The sequence below is a fragment of the Vulpes lagopus genome, chromosome 1 (assembly GCF_018345385.1).
Source record: "Vulpes lagopus strain Blue_001 chromosome 1, ASM1834538v1, whole genome shotgun sequence".
Classification (NCBI taxonomy): domain Eukaryota; kingdom Metazoa; phylum Chordata; class Mammalia; order Carnivora; family Canidae; genus Vulpes; species Vulpes lagopus.
In genome coordinates this window covers 67,311,316-67,324,440 of record NC_054824.1, presented here as the reverse complement: position 1 = coordinate 67,324,440, position 13,125 = coordinate 67,311,316, and the positions used below count along the sequence as shown (strand labels likewise).

The 13,125-nt window shown below is 51.5% G+C and overlaps 1 protein-coding gene across 2 annotated transcripts in view; it reads right to left on the bottom strand.

Moving 5' to 3' along the window:
* CPNE5 (copine 5) overlaps positions 1-13,125 on the bottom strand; it is an 89,206-nt gene that overhangs the window by 42,245 nt on the left and 33,836 nt on the right. Inside the window, exons 4-9 of one of the 2 annotated variants that reach the window (XM_041727291.1) lie at positions 11,002-11,105; positions 9,557-9,596; positions 9,292-9,368; positions 7,208-7,267; positions 5,127-5,177; positions 4,768-4,831 (exon numbers count right to left, since the gene is read on the bottom strand). In XM_041727291.1, coding sequence (XP_041583225.1) covers positions 4,768-4,831; positions 5,127-5,177; positions 7,208-7,267; positions 9,292-9,368; positions 9,557-9,596; positions 11,002-11,105 — 396 coding nt within the window. The remainder of the gene's footprint in view (positions 1-4,767; positions 4,832-5,126; positions 5,178-7,207; positions 7,268-9,291; positions 9,369-9,556; positions 9,597-11,001; positions 11,106-13,125) is intronic. The other variant, XM_041727300.1, reaches the window with a different exon arrangement.

Below are 13,125 nucleotides of genomic sequence, written 5' to 3'. Positions count from 1 at the left end.
TATTTCACCTTACCTCTTTCTTCTTATCTTTCTCCCCTTCTCCCAGGACTCTTCCCTAGGCTCCCACATGGAAACACTGGGCACTCCCTGATGTCTGTCCTTAGAACAGTGAGAGTTCTAACTTTATCAAGATTCAAAACTCCTAAGCATTCTCGCTACAAGATCCTGCACCATCTAGCTCCTACTCCCATTGACTCCCTCACCTCTCTGGCATCATTCATTACTATCTTCCTGCCCCAGGGCCTTTGCACAAGCTGTTCTCTTTGCCTGGACCCATCTTCTTCCAGGTAGCTGCAAGGGCTTATTCCTTCATCTGTATGTTTTTAAGCATATTACATGGTATCATCCATGGATTTTTCCTTCAGGATAGTAAAGACTAGCAGTAATGACTGCTATAAAATACTTGCTATTAAAAAAAGAGGCAATAGGTCTGATGAAGTTAAGGACCACTGTTATACTATGATTGCTGGTTGGCATTTCTGTCTCATGCTAAATCAGAAACTGTGGTGCAGGGTGGGGGCAAGGACTGAGCCAAGGCATATTTGCCTTAAAAAACAAACAAAAAAAAAGCTCTGAATGAACATATGAGCAGGGTGGTTATATCTAAGGGGTGGGGGCCCCCAGAGGCAGCTACAGGTAAGAAGCTTTGACTCCCCTGGCTTGTCAGAGTTGAGCCGCACTCTTGAAGTGTGTACAGGGACCTGATTGGGAGGCAGTGAAGATGTGCTATCTGGCCAGGGACTCCTGGCTCTTGGCAAGGCAGGTCTGGGGACCTGGGAGGCCTAAGGGTAGCTAAGGGATGGGGAAGGGGAGGGCAAGGAGCTGCCCAACCCCTGCATCTGCAACACCCCCTGCCTCTCTCTAGAAGCCCAGCCACTCACCACACCTGCTGAAGGCTCCTGAACCCACAAAGATCACAAAGCCCACCACTATCCCATGTATGGTCAAGCTTATGGCTTCACTGTGGGTAAAGGAAGTTCTCCCTGAGGATTAGGAGTCCACAGCTCAGGGGCAACTTCGTGGCTCAGTGAGTGAGCATCTACCTTTGGCTCAGGTCGTGATCCCAGATTCCTGGGATCAAGTCCCACATCTGGCTCCCCGCTGGGAGCCTGCTTCTCCCTCTACCTGTGTCTCTGGCTCTCTCTCAGTGTCTCTCATGACACTGTAAAAAATAAAATCTTAAAAAAAAAAAAAAAAGGAGTTCATAGCTCAGCAATCTTAGGCTGGCAACCTCTCTGCATCTGTGGATCAGGGGCTTTCACCCCTCCCCACCTCCCAGCCCTGTGGTGAGGATCAAATAGACTGCAAAAACAAGGGTCTTGGTCAACTGTGTGGACACTATGCCAATGTTGGTCAGTATTACAGGGAATAATGACAGTTTTCCTGCTGAGCGCAATTAAATCTTTGGTGACTCAGAGGCCCTTCAGGAGCTTGAGCTCATCATTGTCAACATCAAGTATTACTGAATAGTATTTTGGATCAAATTCTGATTGTTGCAACTTTCTTGGTATTTAAATTCTAGATGATCAAGGCTTTTCTAGAACCTATCGAAGCGTGCGGTGCCCCCACTGGAGTCCACTCCAGTCCTTTGAGAGTCCCCAACCACCCACACCATCCCTGTGGATGGAGGAAGGGTTTGTCTACTTAGGCAGAATGCATTCACTTGAGCAGAAAGCCCTGCACTGGTAAGAGGGGGGGGAAAAAAACCCACCCCTCAGACTCCACTCTCTTCTTTTGATCCTCCCACTGAATGCCGAGCTGGAACACAGAAGCAAAGCAGTTCAGATGTAATTATTTTCATTCAGCCAGATGCTGGGAATTAGTCTCTTTTCCTTGCAAGTATTCTAGGGAAAGACAGGACTCAGCCAAAGATGCCCGGAAAGAAAAGGAGCTGACAATCTCAAGAGGAAGGAAGGGAGCCCACCCCCCACCTCCTTGCCTGGGAATAGCTTAGATCAAGGAAACTGCTGCCATCCTGGATGAAGGAGGGGAGGGGGATGGGGAAGGAGGAGGAAAGGGGAGGCTCCCAATAAATACTAAATGCAGACTGTTTGACAATCGTGGAAAAGCTAGATCTATGGCAGTCCCGGCATTGTCTAGAGCTTTAGCATTTCCAAAGCACTTTCCCTTCTATTACCTGATTTAATTATAAACTAAATCACCAGCTGAGCTAGAAGCTGGGGGGGGCAAACCAAAGTCAGGCTTCAAGGAATTCAGATTCCATCTTTCCCCAGGCACCTGTGAGGCCCAGCCGCCCCCATGAACTTATCCAATCCTCATAGCACCCCTATCAGCCCCAACGTACAGGTGGAGAAACTGAGGCTCAGGGAGCTTAAATAGCTCTACTGGAAAGTTGACTGGGTTCTCTCTCCCTTGTCTGAATCCCAGTAACTTCTGGATAGTCCGTATACACCCTTGTAAGAGTTTCCATCAGCAGGAGAGGCTAAACATTTGATCTGTGCTTCCTATTCATTCAGTTAATCACAGATTCCTGAGAGATCCTCTGTGAGTGCCTAAGTTGACGTGGTCATGGCCATACTGCCCTGTCCTGTCAGCTCTGTGGCTTACTCTCCAACTGGAAGCCCCTGAAAGCAGGATTTGGGACCCCACAACCTGGTGGTTAAAGACCCTGGCTCAAGAACCACACTGCCTGGGTTCAAATCTCTTCAACCCAGTGGCTATGTGGCCTTGGGCAGGTCATTCCACCTCTCTGTAAAATAAAAATCATAATATATCAGATATTATAATACCTCACACTACCACAGTCTTATATCATATAATAATACAGATAAAAAAGTTGATGTGTGTAAACTACTTAGCAGTGTACGGCTCAGCAAAATTGTTCAGTTAAGGGACGCTTGGGTGCCTCGGCAGTTGAGTGTCTGCCTTTGGCTCAGGTCGTGATCTTGAGGTCCTAGGTGATCTTGAGGTCCTAGGATCGAGTCCTGCATCAGGCTCCTTGCAGGGAGCCTGCTTCTCCCTCTGCCTGTGTCTCTGCCTCTCTTGAATAAATAAACAAAATCTTACCAAAAAAAATTGTTCAGTTAATCTTGGCTAACAATTTATACCCCCAGAGCAGCAGTTCTCCAAGTATGGACCAGGGACCCTCAAGGGGTGGCCCATGAGGCCAAAGCTATTTTCGTAATAATGTTAATAAGACGTGGAGTTTTCTAGACATTACCCAACAGTGCTATCACAACAGATTGACTGCAGAAGCAGATATGAGACTCCAGTACTCCTCGGTTCAGCCTGACATTAAAGAGATTTACAAAAATGCAAAACAAGGCCACTCTTTGCAATAAATGACTTTTGTTTTGGAAAACAGTTATTTTTCACTAGAGTCGTCATTTATGTTATCCTGTAATGGGTTAAACCATTGTCATTTTTAAATGAATTCGTATACATATTTTTAATTTCTTAATTTTATTTTCTAATATGGCAAATATTCATAGCTAACAAATACCATAGTTGCACTGACTTCCCAGGAAGTCACAAAATCGTGTTTCCCCTCCTCCCTCCCAGGCTCTCTTACCTGAGCCCCACGTGAGTGTGGGTTCCCAGGTCATCCTAGGCTTGGCCCTGTGTTCACACTCCGTGGCTACGTCTTGCTTCTCTCCCCAGGACCCACCCCACTCCCACCTGTGGCTCCTAATTAACCTAAGAGGTATGCAAGGCCCGGAATGAGCCCCAGTTTTAGAGGTTTTAGAATAGGTTTGATCTGGATTAGAACCACGATTCTACCAGTTATTGTCTTTGAAGAGATGTTTTAGCTTCTCTGAGCCTCAATTTCCTTATTCATAAAATGAGAATAACAATAGTATCTATCGGGATCCCTGGGTGGCTCAGCGGTTTGGCGCCTGCCTTTGCCGGGGGCGGGATCCTGGAGACCCGGGATCGAATCCCATGTCGGGCTCCCGGTGCATGGAGCCTGCTTCTCCCTCTGTCTATGTCTCTGCTTCTCTCTCTCTCACTGTGTGCCTATCATAAATAAATAAAATTAAACAAACAAACAAAAAAAACAATAGTATCTATCTCTTTGGATTGTTGTCGGGAGTAGTGACAAGTTACATAAAATGCCCATCCCTTGACAAATAATAACTATCATCATTACTATGTTTCATCATTATTCTTTATTAGCCCTCAAGCCCCCTGAGCCCCTTCTCCATCTGCTCAGCTACTCCCTCAGCTGTCCCCATCTCCTGCTTCTCCACAGAAGAAGCAAAACCAAGGGCTGCGTGGGATTGCAGTCTCTGGCTTCGCAATACGCACACCCCAACCACACACCCTCACTCCCTCAATCCCATGCAGGGTGTCACCCTACTCCAGAGCTAAAAGTGACATATGACAACTAACTGCCAAGCACCCAGGCTTCACGACTAAAAAGCCCCTCTGCTGCCAGTGATGTAGCCAAAGCAGTCTTAGTTCACAGACATGTAAGGGGGACCATGATGGGGAATGGAGAGCCCTAGTGTGCACAGCAGGGGACCAGGGCCTAGCCTGCTCCTGCCACTAATTGTGTGTGGGTGGGTGGGGTGTCCATCCCTTCTGGACCTCAGTCCACTCAGCTATAAAAGGAGAAGACATGTTCTAACTCTGATGTTACAGAATTCTAGGACAACCAGGTTAAACTGGGGAGCCCCGTCTTCCCCAGATTCCCTCCAAGGACACACACGTGGCTGTAGGGTCACAGGGACAGCAGCCTGCCCTCTGTCCCTGCTCCACCCCCATCCCCACCAGGTCCTGTCCTGGAGTCCCTCTGCCACTCACCCTACAGTTGCTCAGCTCCTCAGCGGACAGGATGATGGTGCCACATTTCTTCCCTGGGACACCACTGGGAGAGGAGAAGATGAAACAATGGAGAGCCAGACAAAGACAGACACACAAAGTCTGAGCTCTCCTTGAGTCGGCCCTCCTCATCCTCCCCTCTCCCCATCCAGCAGATCTGCCCAGAGCCCCTGAGAAGACAGAGTCTCCTGAAATACTTGTGGCAGTGTGGTCTAGTGCACTCCTTCCTGGGCCAGGCCCCCCAGGCCTGGAGCTGCCCCACCCCCTGCTCCCCAAGAGCCCACCAGGAAGGGTAGTGTCTGCAATGAAAGTCCTAGAAGTGGAAAAGCATCCAGACTCACCCGGAGGCTTCCAGACCAGTGGTTCTCAAACTTTCCATCCAAAGACCACTTCTGTGGGCAAAAGACCTCGTGGGCCAGCCACCCCACCCTGCACCCAGCTGACCCCCAGAGTTCTCTGAGTCACTCTGATTTATCACGGGGGAGGAGGGGGCAAACAGAAGGAGGGAGTTAGGCAGAAGGGCTGGTAACTCCTGGTGGCAGTTTGTCCAGGCTCTTTCCCATGGCTGCCTCCCCTCGAACTCCCTGGCTGGGATCTCTCCAGGGAAGAGATCTTGGCCATTCGTGCAGCTCCTCCATGAGGTGGGCATATGAAGTCGGCCCAGGCAGAGAATCCTCTCCAGGGGGGCAAGTTCTCAAGGTGGGGAACCTCCCAAGGGCACCTGTCCCACCTCTTCCCTGGGTCAGGAGGGACCCCTCCCCCAGGCACCGACCAGCCCATCCCAGCTCCAGTGTTTGGAGGAACTCGGGGCAGGGGGTCCCAGCACGGCCAGGGCCACTGGGAAGAAGAAATGTCATGTTGCCCAACATGACAAAGTTATGCAGCTGCATAACTTTGGACTCATGATTGTATCTCTCTGAGCCCCAGCTTCCTTGCCCATAAAGTGAGTGTGTGTACAGGCTCCATTATTACCGATGTGCATACACACGTTCGAGGCACAGAAAAGGTCCCCAATGAGCATAGTTTCCTCCCTGCCTCCTTTCCTTCACGAGTTCACAAAGTGGATAAAATCCAGCCCCACACCTCAGGCAGCCTTGAGGCTCCCAGCATGCTGTTTGCAGAACACACTTTGAGAACCACTGATGGAGCTCTCCCCAGTGCCAGCTGTTGGAGGGAGAGGCTCTCAAGTACAGGAGGCAGGGGAGCTGGCCCCAGAGGCTGAGCCAGCCCAGATGTCTCCGGATCAGGTGAGTAGAGCGGGGGCCACACCTAGAGGTTCCCCTGCCACAGCCAGGTGGCAGGGCCTGCGGCTTGTCCCCCTAGCCATGGCAGCTGAGCACAGGGGCCCCAGCCCTGGTCCAGCTCTCCTTGGGCGTAGAGATATGATTTGTTTGACCAGAGAGAAGAATCCTCACACCAGCCTCCTCCACCAGTATTTCTCCATCTGTTCCCCGTCTGCCTAGGGCCCCTCTTCCCTTCCTTCCCCTCCAGACCAACCCACTCCCACCTGCTCACTTGGCCCTCCTTTTTCTCTCTCCACCTTTCTGCCCTCCCTCTCTGCCTCTCTCCTGGACTCCAGCTCCCTCTCCAACTGCTGCTTCCTTACTCCCCTAGTAAATGAGCATCCACACCCTTCCTGGGCTGTGAGCCCCCCGGGTCCCCAGAGGCCCCTTTCCCATATTCAGGAGCCCTAGGGGCCAGTCCAGCTGCTGGGACCCGGGCTCCTAGAAGTTCTCAGCAGGGCCAAAAGAGCTTTGCTTATTCAGCCAAAATGCTTCTTAATGTGAGGCCCCTGGGGCTGCCCCACCCCCCACCAGGGCAGATATTACCTATTCTGCCCCACCCCACACCCCTCTCAGGGGAGGACACTCCCTCCAACCAGCAGAGGAGGGGAGGAGGGAGGGAGATCTTTGTGGCACAGAGTTGCTGGAGGCCAGCCACAAGCAGATGGTCAGGGTGGAAGCCAGGGGAGTGAGGCTGGCTCACCACAGCCGGTGAGCAAACACAAAAAGTGAGGATTTAGCAGAATCTCCTCCATGAGGAAGCTGACATCCAGCCGTGGAAGCAATGGAGGGGAAGTAGGGTAAGGAGATAAACAGAATGGGGGGGAGGGGAGAAGGTGAGAGGTGGGAGGCAGAAGAAACTAGGCCAGGGAGGGAGGAAGGAGTGTCCAGCCCCTGCTGACCACTGGAGGCAGATGCCCACCCTGTTCCCCAAAGTCCCATGAGCCACGGGGGCTGGGGATGCTGGAGTTCGGGCCGGTGGGGGAGGGGCCGGCTGCAGAGTGGCCCCTTGTGCCCCCCCATGACCCGGGCTGAACGCACAGGGTGGGAGCAGGGAGCAGGCCTGAACTCTGAGGCCCCCTCTGCAGAGCTGGCTGGATGTCTGAGGACTCCAGAGCCAGAGACGTCTGCTGACCTACCCGTTGGACACAGCTGGCATGGGCTTGCCTGTCCTGGAGTTCAGGCTGAATGCTCCTATCCTGTAGAGAGAGAGGAAGAGAGAACATGCCATGAGCTAAGCATCCCCACCCCGAGAAGCCACAGTCCTTGGCCTCGGAATTCTTGGAGACAGGTATCTATTCTGGATCAAACATCAAACCAGGACCAAAAGCCACAGGCCAGAGGAAGGAGAGATCTTCCTCCCAAACCTTGTTGTCAACCGCTGGGTGACTGTACCTTAGGGGTTCTCAAAGTGTGGTCTCAGGACCCGCACCTGTCGGCATCCTCTGGGAATGTGTTAGAAACATAAATTCTCAGGCCCCACCCCAGACTTACTGGATCAGACATGGGGTGGGGGTAGCAATCTGTGTTTTAACAAGCCCTCCAGATGATGCTGAAGGCTGCTACAGTTTGAGAACCACTGCTCTGTGGAGCCTCACAGAGCCTCACTGGCTGGACTATGAAATGGGGAGGATGCTGAGAGAATAACAGGAGATCAGAGAAGCTTATGGCAGTTTGGCCCAGAACAGATGCCCAGTGAAAGAGGGTGCTGTTGTGCAAGGGTCTAGCCAGGGAGACCACGAGACTGAGACACATGACATTTTCAGTGGGGGAAACAAGTCCCCCTCCTTCACCAGCCTATCATCTCCAAGATCCTGCTTGCCCCCCAAGGTTCGCCTCCCCAGCTGCCTCCCGTGGAGGTCTTCCTCAATCTCCCCCAGAACATATGCCTGTCCACCAAAGATGGGCCAGGTGACAGAAGGGAGGAAACAGACACAAATGACAACTGGGCTTCTGACCCAGGCAGATAGTTGCTGAGAGGGACAGACACACACTCACTCTGGGGACCCCAAATTATTATAAACTTCAGAGCCCTAAAAAACAAACTTCAGAGGCTTCCAAACCTGGGTTTGTTTCCTATTTATTTATTTTTAAATAGTTTATTTATTTATTCATGAGAGATGCAGAGTCAGGCAGAGACATAGGCAGAGGGAGAAGTAGGCTCCCTTTGAGGAGCCTGATGTGGGATTCAATCCCAGGACCCCAGGATCATGACCTGAGTCAAAGGCAGAAGCTCAACCACTGAGCCACTCAGGTGCCCCTGTTTCTTATTCTGAATAAATGATAGTAATATCATTCTCTGTGAAGCCAGAGGAGATCTTTTTAGGGACAGAGAGGCCTTTCTGGGGTTGCCATACAGTTAGTTGGGGTCAGAGACAAGGGCCTGGGAGAGAGATGCCCCTGCCCCACAATAACACATTCTGCACTTATTGATCACAGTGAGGGGGCAGCATCCAGCGCAAATTTGGCAGAAGCAAGCAGGGGGCTGATGCCCAGCCCAGCCTGACATTCCCTCCCTTCCTGCCCACCCTGCCACGTGGCCAGGATGCTTGTCCCAGTACGTAGGCTCCTCTTGTCTGGGTTCTGCCCCTAGGGCTTCCTGAGAAAGAGGGACAAGAGAGGGTATCCCTGCTACCCAGCCAGCCCTGGCCAGTCCCTGCAGCTGCCCGCAGGCTCCACCATAAGAACCCTGGGGATTCCTCATCCCAGAGCCTTCCCAGAGTAATAGCTTTCCCCAAAAAGCACTTGCAGCCCTATAATGCAGGCTGTTGGGTCCAGAGGGGGTGGGAGTTGAGGGTGAGATGAGGAGGACCTCACCATACCCACTTCTGGCCTACAACAAGGGGCGAACAACTGGAGGCATATGCTGTGTGAGGAGAACCCCAAATTCAAATCCCAGCACTCCTACTGCCTAGCTGTGTGGCCTTGGGAAGTCACTTTCTCCTCTCTGGGCTTCGATTTCTTCCCCTATACATTGGCAAGGGTGGGAGGCAAGAGTAGATGCGTGGATAGTGTCTCAGGGCATCCCAGGAACATGGGGCTCAGATAACTAAACTTGGGTCCTTCCAAGTTAACTGGGTTAAAGGCCCGGGGTCTCCTCACTCCTGATCATCCTGTATGACTGGCTGGCGGCTGTGGCCCTGCCCTGAGCTAAGGGTGGGCAGGAGGTTGGCCCATCCCTGCGGAAGTGACCCAGACAGACCCCACTCCCCCCTACACTTACGTGAGGGGCTTCTCCAGGCGGCTCCCAGGGGACCCCACGATCTCTCCAAGGGTGCAGAAGGCCTGGCCCAGGAAATCCTGCAGAAAAAAGCCAGTGTCACCACCTGCTCTGCTCACAGCCACTCCACTTCCCCATCACCCCACGCCTAGAAGTGAGTGGGCTCCGAAACAACCAGAAGCAGCATCAGACACACGGTCCATGTCACAGCGCGGTGCTGAGCCGGACTCTGACACTGAAGAGCACTGCAGAATCTGGCAGGACTCACGTGTTTGGATAAATCAGGGCTCTTCGAGTCAACGTCGTATCTGCATGGAATACACAGAGATGGTAAAGACAGCTGGATCAGGACCCCTACACCCCAAAATACAGGTTCTGACACAGTGGATATTTCTGGGAGTGATGGATGGGAGGCACACGCGGGCACCTTGTAGGCAGCTGGACATATTCTATCTCTTGATCTGGGTAATGGTTACATGAGTGTAAACAGATACAAAAATGCATCTTAGGATGGACTCTTAAGATGTGTATACTTCATGATGTATATGCTATACCCCATCAAAGACAAAAAATAAACTTGCTCTGCAACCCTGGCTGGTTCTCAGGCGGCTGAGCCACCTGGCCCTTCACTACCTGTTCTCCTATCTGCCCAGCTAAGGCTAGGTGCCCCTGGAGCTCAGTACCTTGCCTCTGACCTTCCCAGATTGTTTCACCTGGCCCAGGCCTGCCCAGCCTGACCTTGGGCCCCGTCACTCAAGAACGAGGGAGGCATTCACACCTTCACCTCTTCCACCTGCAGCTGGGCACCTCCCTTTACCCGGGAGCTGCTCACCTGGAGCCACACTTACAGCCCTTTCTCCAGCAGCACCCCGCCCCCCACAACTGGCCACCCAGGCCCAGATGCGTCCTGCTGAGGGGCAGGCATTCTTGCATGGCCCCTGCTCTAGCACTTTCACTCTCCAAAATGTCCCCAAATGGTAACTTCTCTATGGTGGGCTGCAAGTCCTCCAACCATCGGTCCCTCCACAGTCATTTCCTTCCACTGCATTTTTCCCTCTGCTCCTGCAAGCTGCAAAGCCCCGTGTGGCCCACTCTGTCCACAACTCTCTGGGATATGGTCCCTTCTAACTACCCCACTCCTTGGAAAAACAACAAAGCAATGCTCCCCCACCTGCTCACCAGACTGAAATCCTATCATCATCTTTAACCTGAACAGAGGGGCACGCTGTACCTTTGTGAGACACGCACATGCCCTGAGCCCCATCAGTCAGGCTATCTCTGCAGGAAGGGAGACTGGAGGGCACCCTCTCCCAGAATAAGCTCGGACAGAGGGAGAGGTCAGTGGGGACCTCCCCGTCACCTGAGCAGAAAAAGGCTCCCCAGAGGTACAGTTAGAGCTGCCCCCAAGATCAGTCCTCAGCTAGTCCCCTGAATCAGGAGGCCCGCTCAGCACCCTCCCACACTTCACTGAGACAAATGGTGGGGAGCCTCTGTTCTCTCTCCCCACCTCTTTTCCAACTCCTGATGAGGGTAGGCCTGGACTTCAGCTAATTTTCATTTTTATCCCAGGCCTGAGCTCCTGAGCTCCCTCTCATGTCACATGCACCCCTCCTTCCCTGGTAAAAGGAACTACTACCACCCTCAGGTCCTACAGTCCTCCTCCCATTGGTGGATCCTCCTACAGCCCCATCCTCAGCACCAGCTTCCACTTACAGGTCAAAACGGAGGTTCTGCTTCTCCTCAAAGAAGTAATCCACGATGAACTTGCGCACAAAGTCAGGATTGAGTGTGTTGTCGATGACTTCAGTGCGTCCGAACTACAAGAGAAAATGGGGTGTGGACCTCAGGGCCAGGCTGGTGGGGCGAGGGAAGAGCACAGAGCTTGGAGCCCCTCTGTCTTGGCCCTGGTAACTAGTGTGCCTTCTGGTCCCTCCTCCATCTAATAATGGAAACCATCCACGCTGTGGCTCCAAAACTCGGGCATCAGCTTTATTCTCCCTACATCTGTCTAGGCTCCAACCAAGTCATAAGGTTGTACTTATTTGTTTTTAAATATTTTACTTTTTTATTTGAGAGAGAGAGAGAAAGAGCACAAGCAGGGGGAGGGACAGAGAGAGAGAGGGAGAAGCAGGCTCCCCACTGAGCAGGGAATCTGAGGATGCAGGGCTCGATCCCAGGATCCCAGGATCATGACCTGAGCTGAAGGCAGACACTGAACCCACTGAGCTACCCAGACACCCCCAGGTCGGAAGGCTTTGATACCTGGATACCTGAGCAGGACCTTCACTTTCCCATCTCAGCTACCTTTGCCTATGCTCTGTCCTCCACTTGGCCTTCCCTTTTCTCCCAGTGGCATGTCCTCCATTTCTTCAAAATCCTTTGTTAATGCTGCCTCCTCCAAGAAGCCTTCCTGATTCTTCCCCTCTCTGAACCACCACTGAACTTATGGTGGTTGACCGCTGTCCTTCTCTGACCAATTCCACAGTTAGGCATGTACTTATCTGATGTCACAATTGTAAATGAAAGGGCAGAAGAAGGGATTCTGGGATCTTTTAATAGGTCCACTTCCTGCCCTTATGCAATCCCTTCCTCTTGAAGGCGGGCTAGACTTCATGGCTCACTACTAATGAATAGAACAGAGCACAAGCTACTCCTCGAATTATGTTATAAACTACTATGACTTCGGTCGTGGGGACCCTTTCTCACTCTCTTTTGCTTGCTCACTTCGAGGAAGCCAGCTGCCCTTTGGAGAGGACTGTGTGACTAGGGACTGAGGGCAGCCTTGGGCCAACGGCCAGTGAGGAAGCAAGCTGTCAGGCAACTGGCCTATAAGAATCTGAATCTTATCAACAACTACTGAGTGAAATCAGAAGGGGCCCGGCCACAGCAGAAGCTTGAGATGAGATGACTGAGGCCCTGGCCAGCACTTTGACTACAGGCTGGGAGACCCTGAGGTAGAGGACCCCACAAAGCTGCACTCAGATTCATGACCCTGTTATTTAAGTTGCTCAGCTCTGGGCTAATTTGTTACACAGCAACAGATAGCTAATACATTGACTTAACTCTCTTGGTATCCCCTGCAGCATATCCTCTAGAATTTTACAAACGTTAGGCACTCGATAGTTGAGTCCCATTAAACTCCCCAAATGACTTAAGGCAAGTCACTCCTATGTGTGGGCATCAGGATCACTTGGAGGGTTTGTTAAAAGATAGATTGTGTGAGGCGTCTGAGTGGCTCAGTGGTTGAGCATCTGCCTTCGGTTCAGGTCATGATCCCAGGGTCCTGGGATCAAGTCCCACATCAGGCTCCCCACAGGGAGCCTGTTTCTCCCTCTGCTATGTCTCTGCCTCTCTCTGTGTGCCTCTCATGAATAAATAAATAAAATTAAAACAAAAATGACAGATAATAGGCCTCACTCCCAATTGTTCTGATTTAGGGTGAAGTCTGAGAATCTGCATCTCTCAAAATGTGCTACTGGTGTAGGGACCTCCCTCAAACCAAGGTGCTCGATTGTAGTACACATGGCTCTGAGCTCCTCGGGATCTCCCCACGCTGTGGAGGAGGGCAGTGGGACATGGTTCCTGGCCATCAGTTCCATTAAAACAGCTCTCTCTTATCTGGTTTATTTTTCTTATATCTATTCAACACACTGGACATTTTTGGTGAGATTTTATTTCAAAGAAAGGACAAGAGACTTTTATTAAAAGATAAAGTGTAAAAGCACTGCACTTGTATGCTCCATGAAGAGAAGGCATGATACTCTACAAAGTGAGCAAGATAGACAGGTGAATGATAAATATTTTAAACAAACTGAATATTTCTGAATACATAAACAC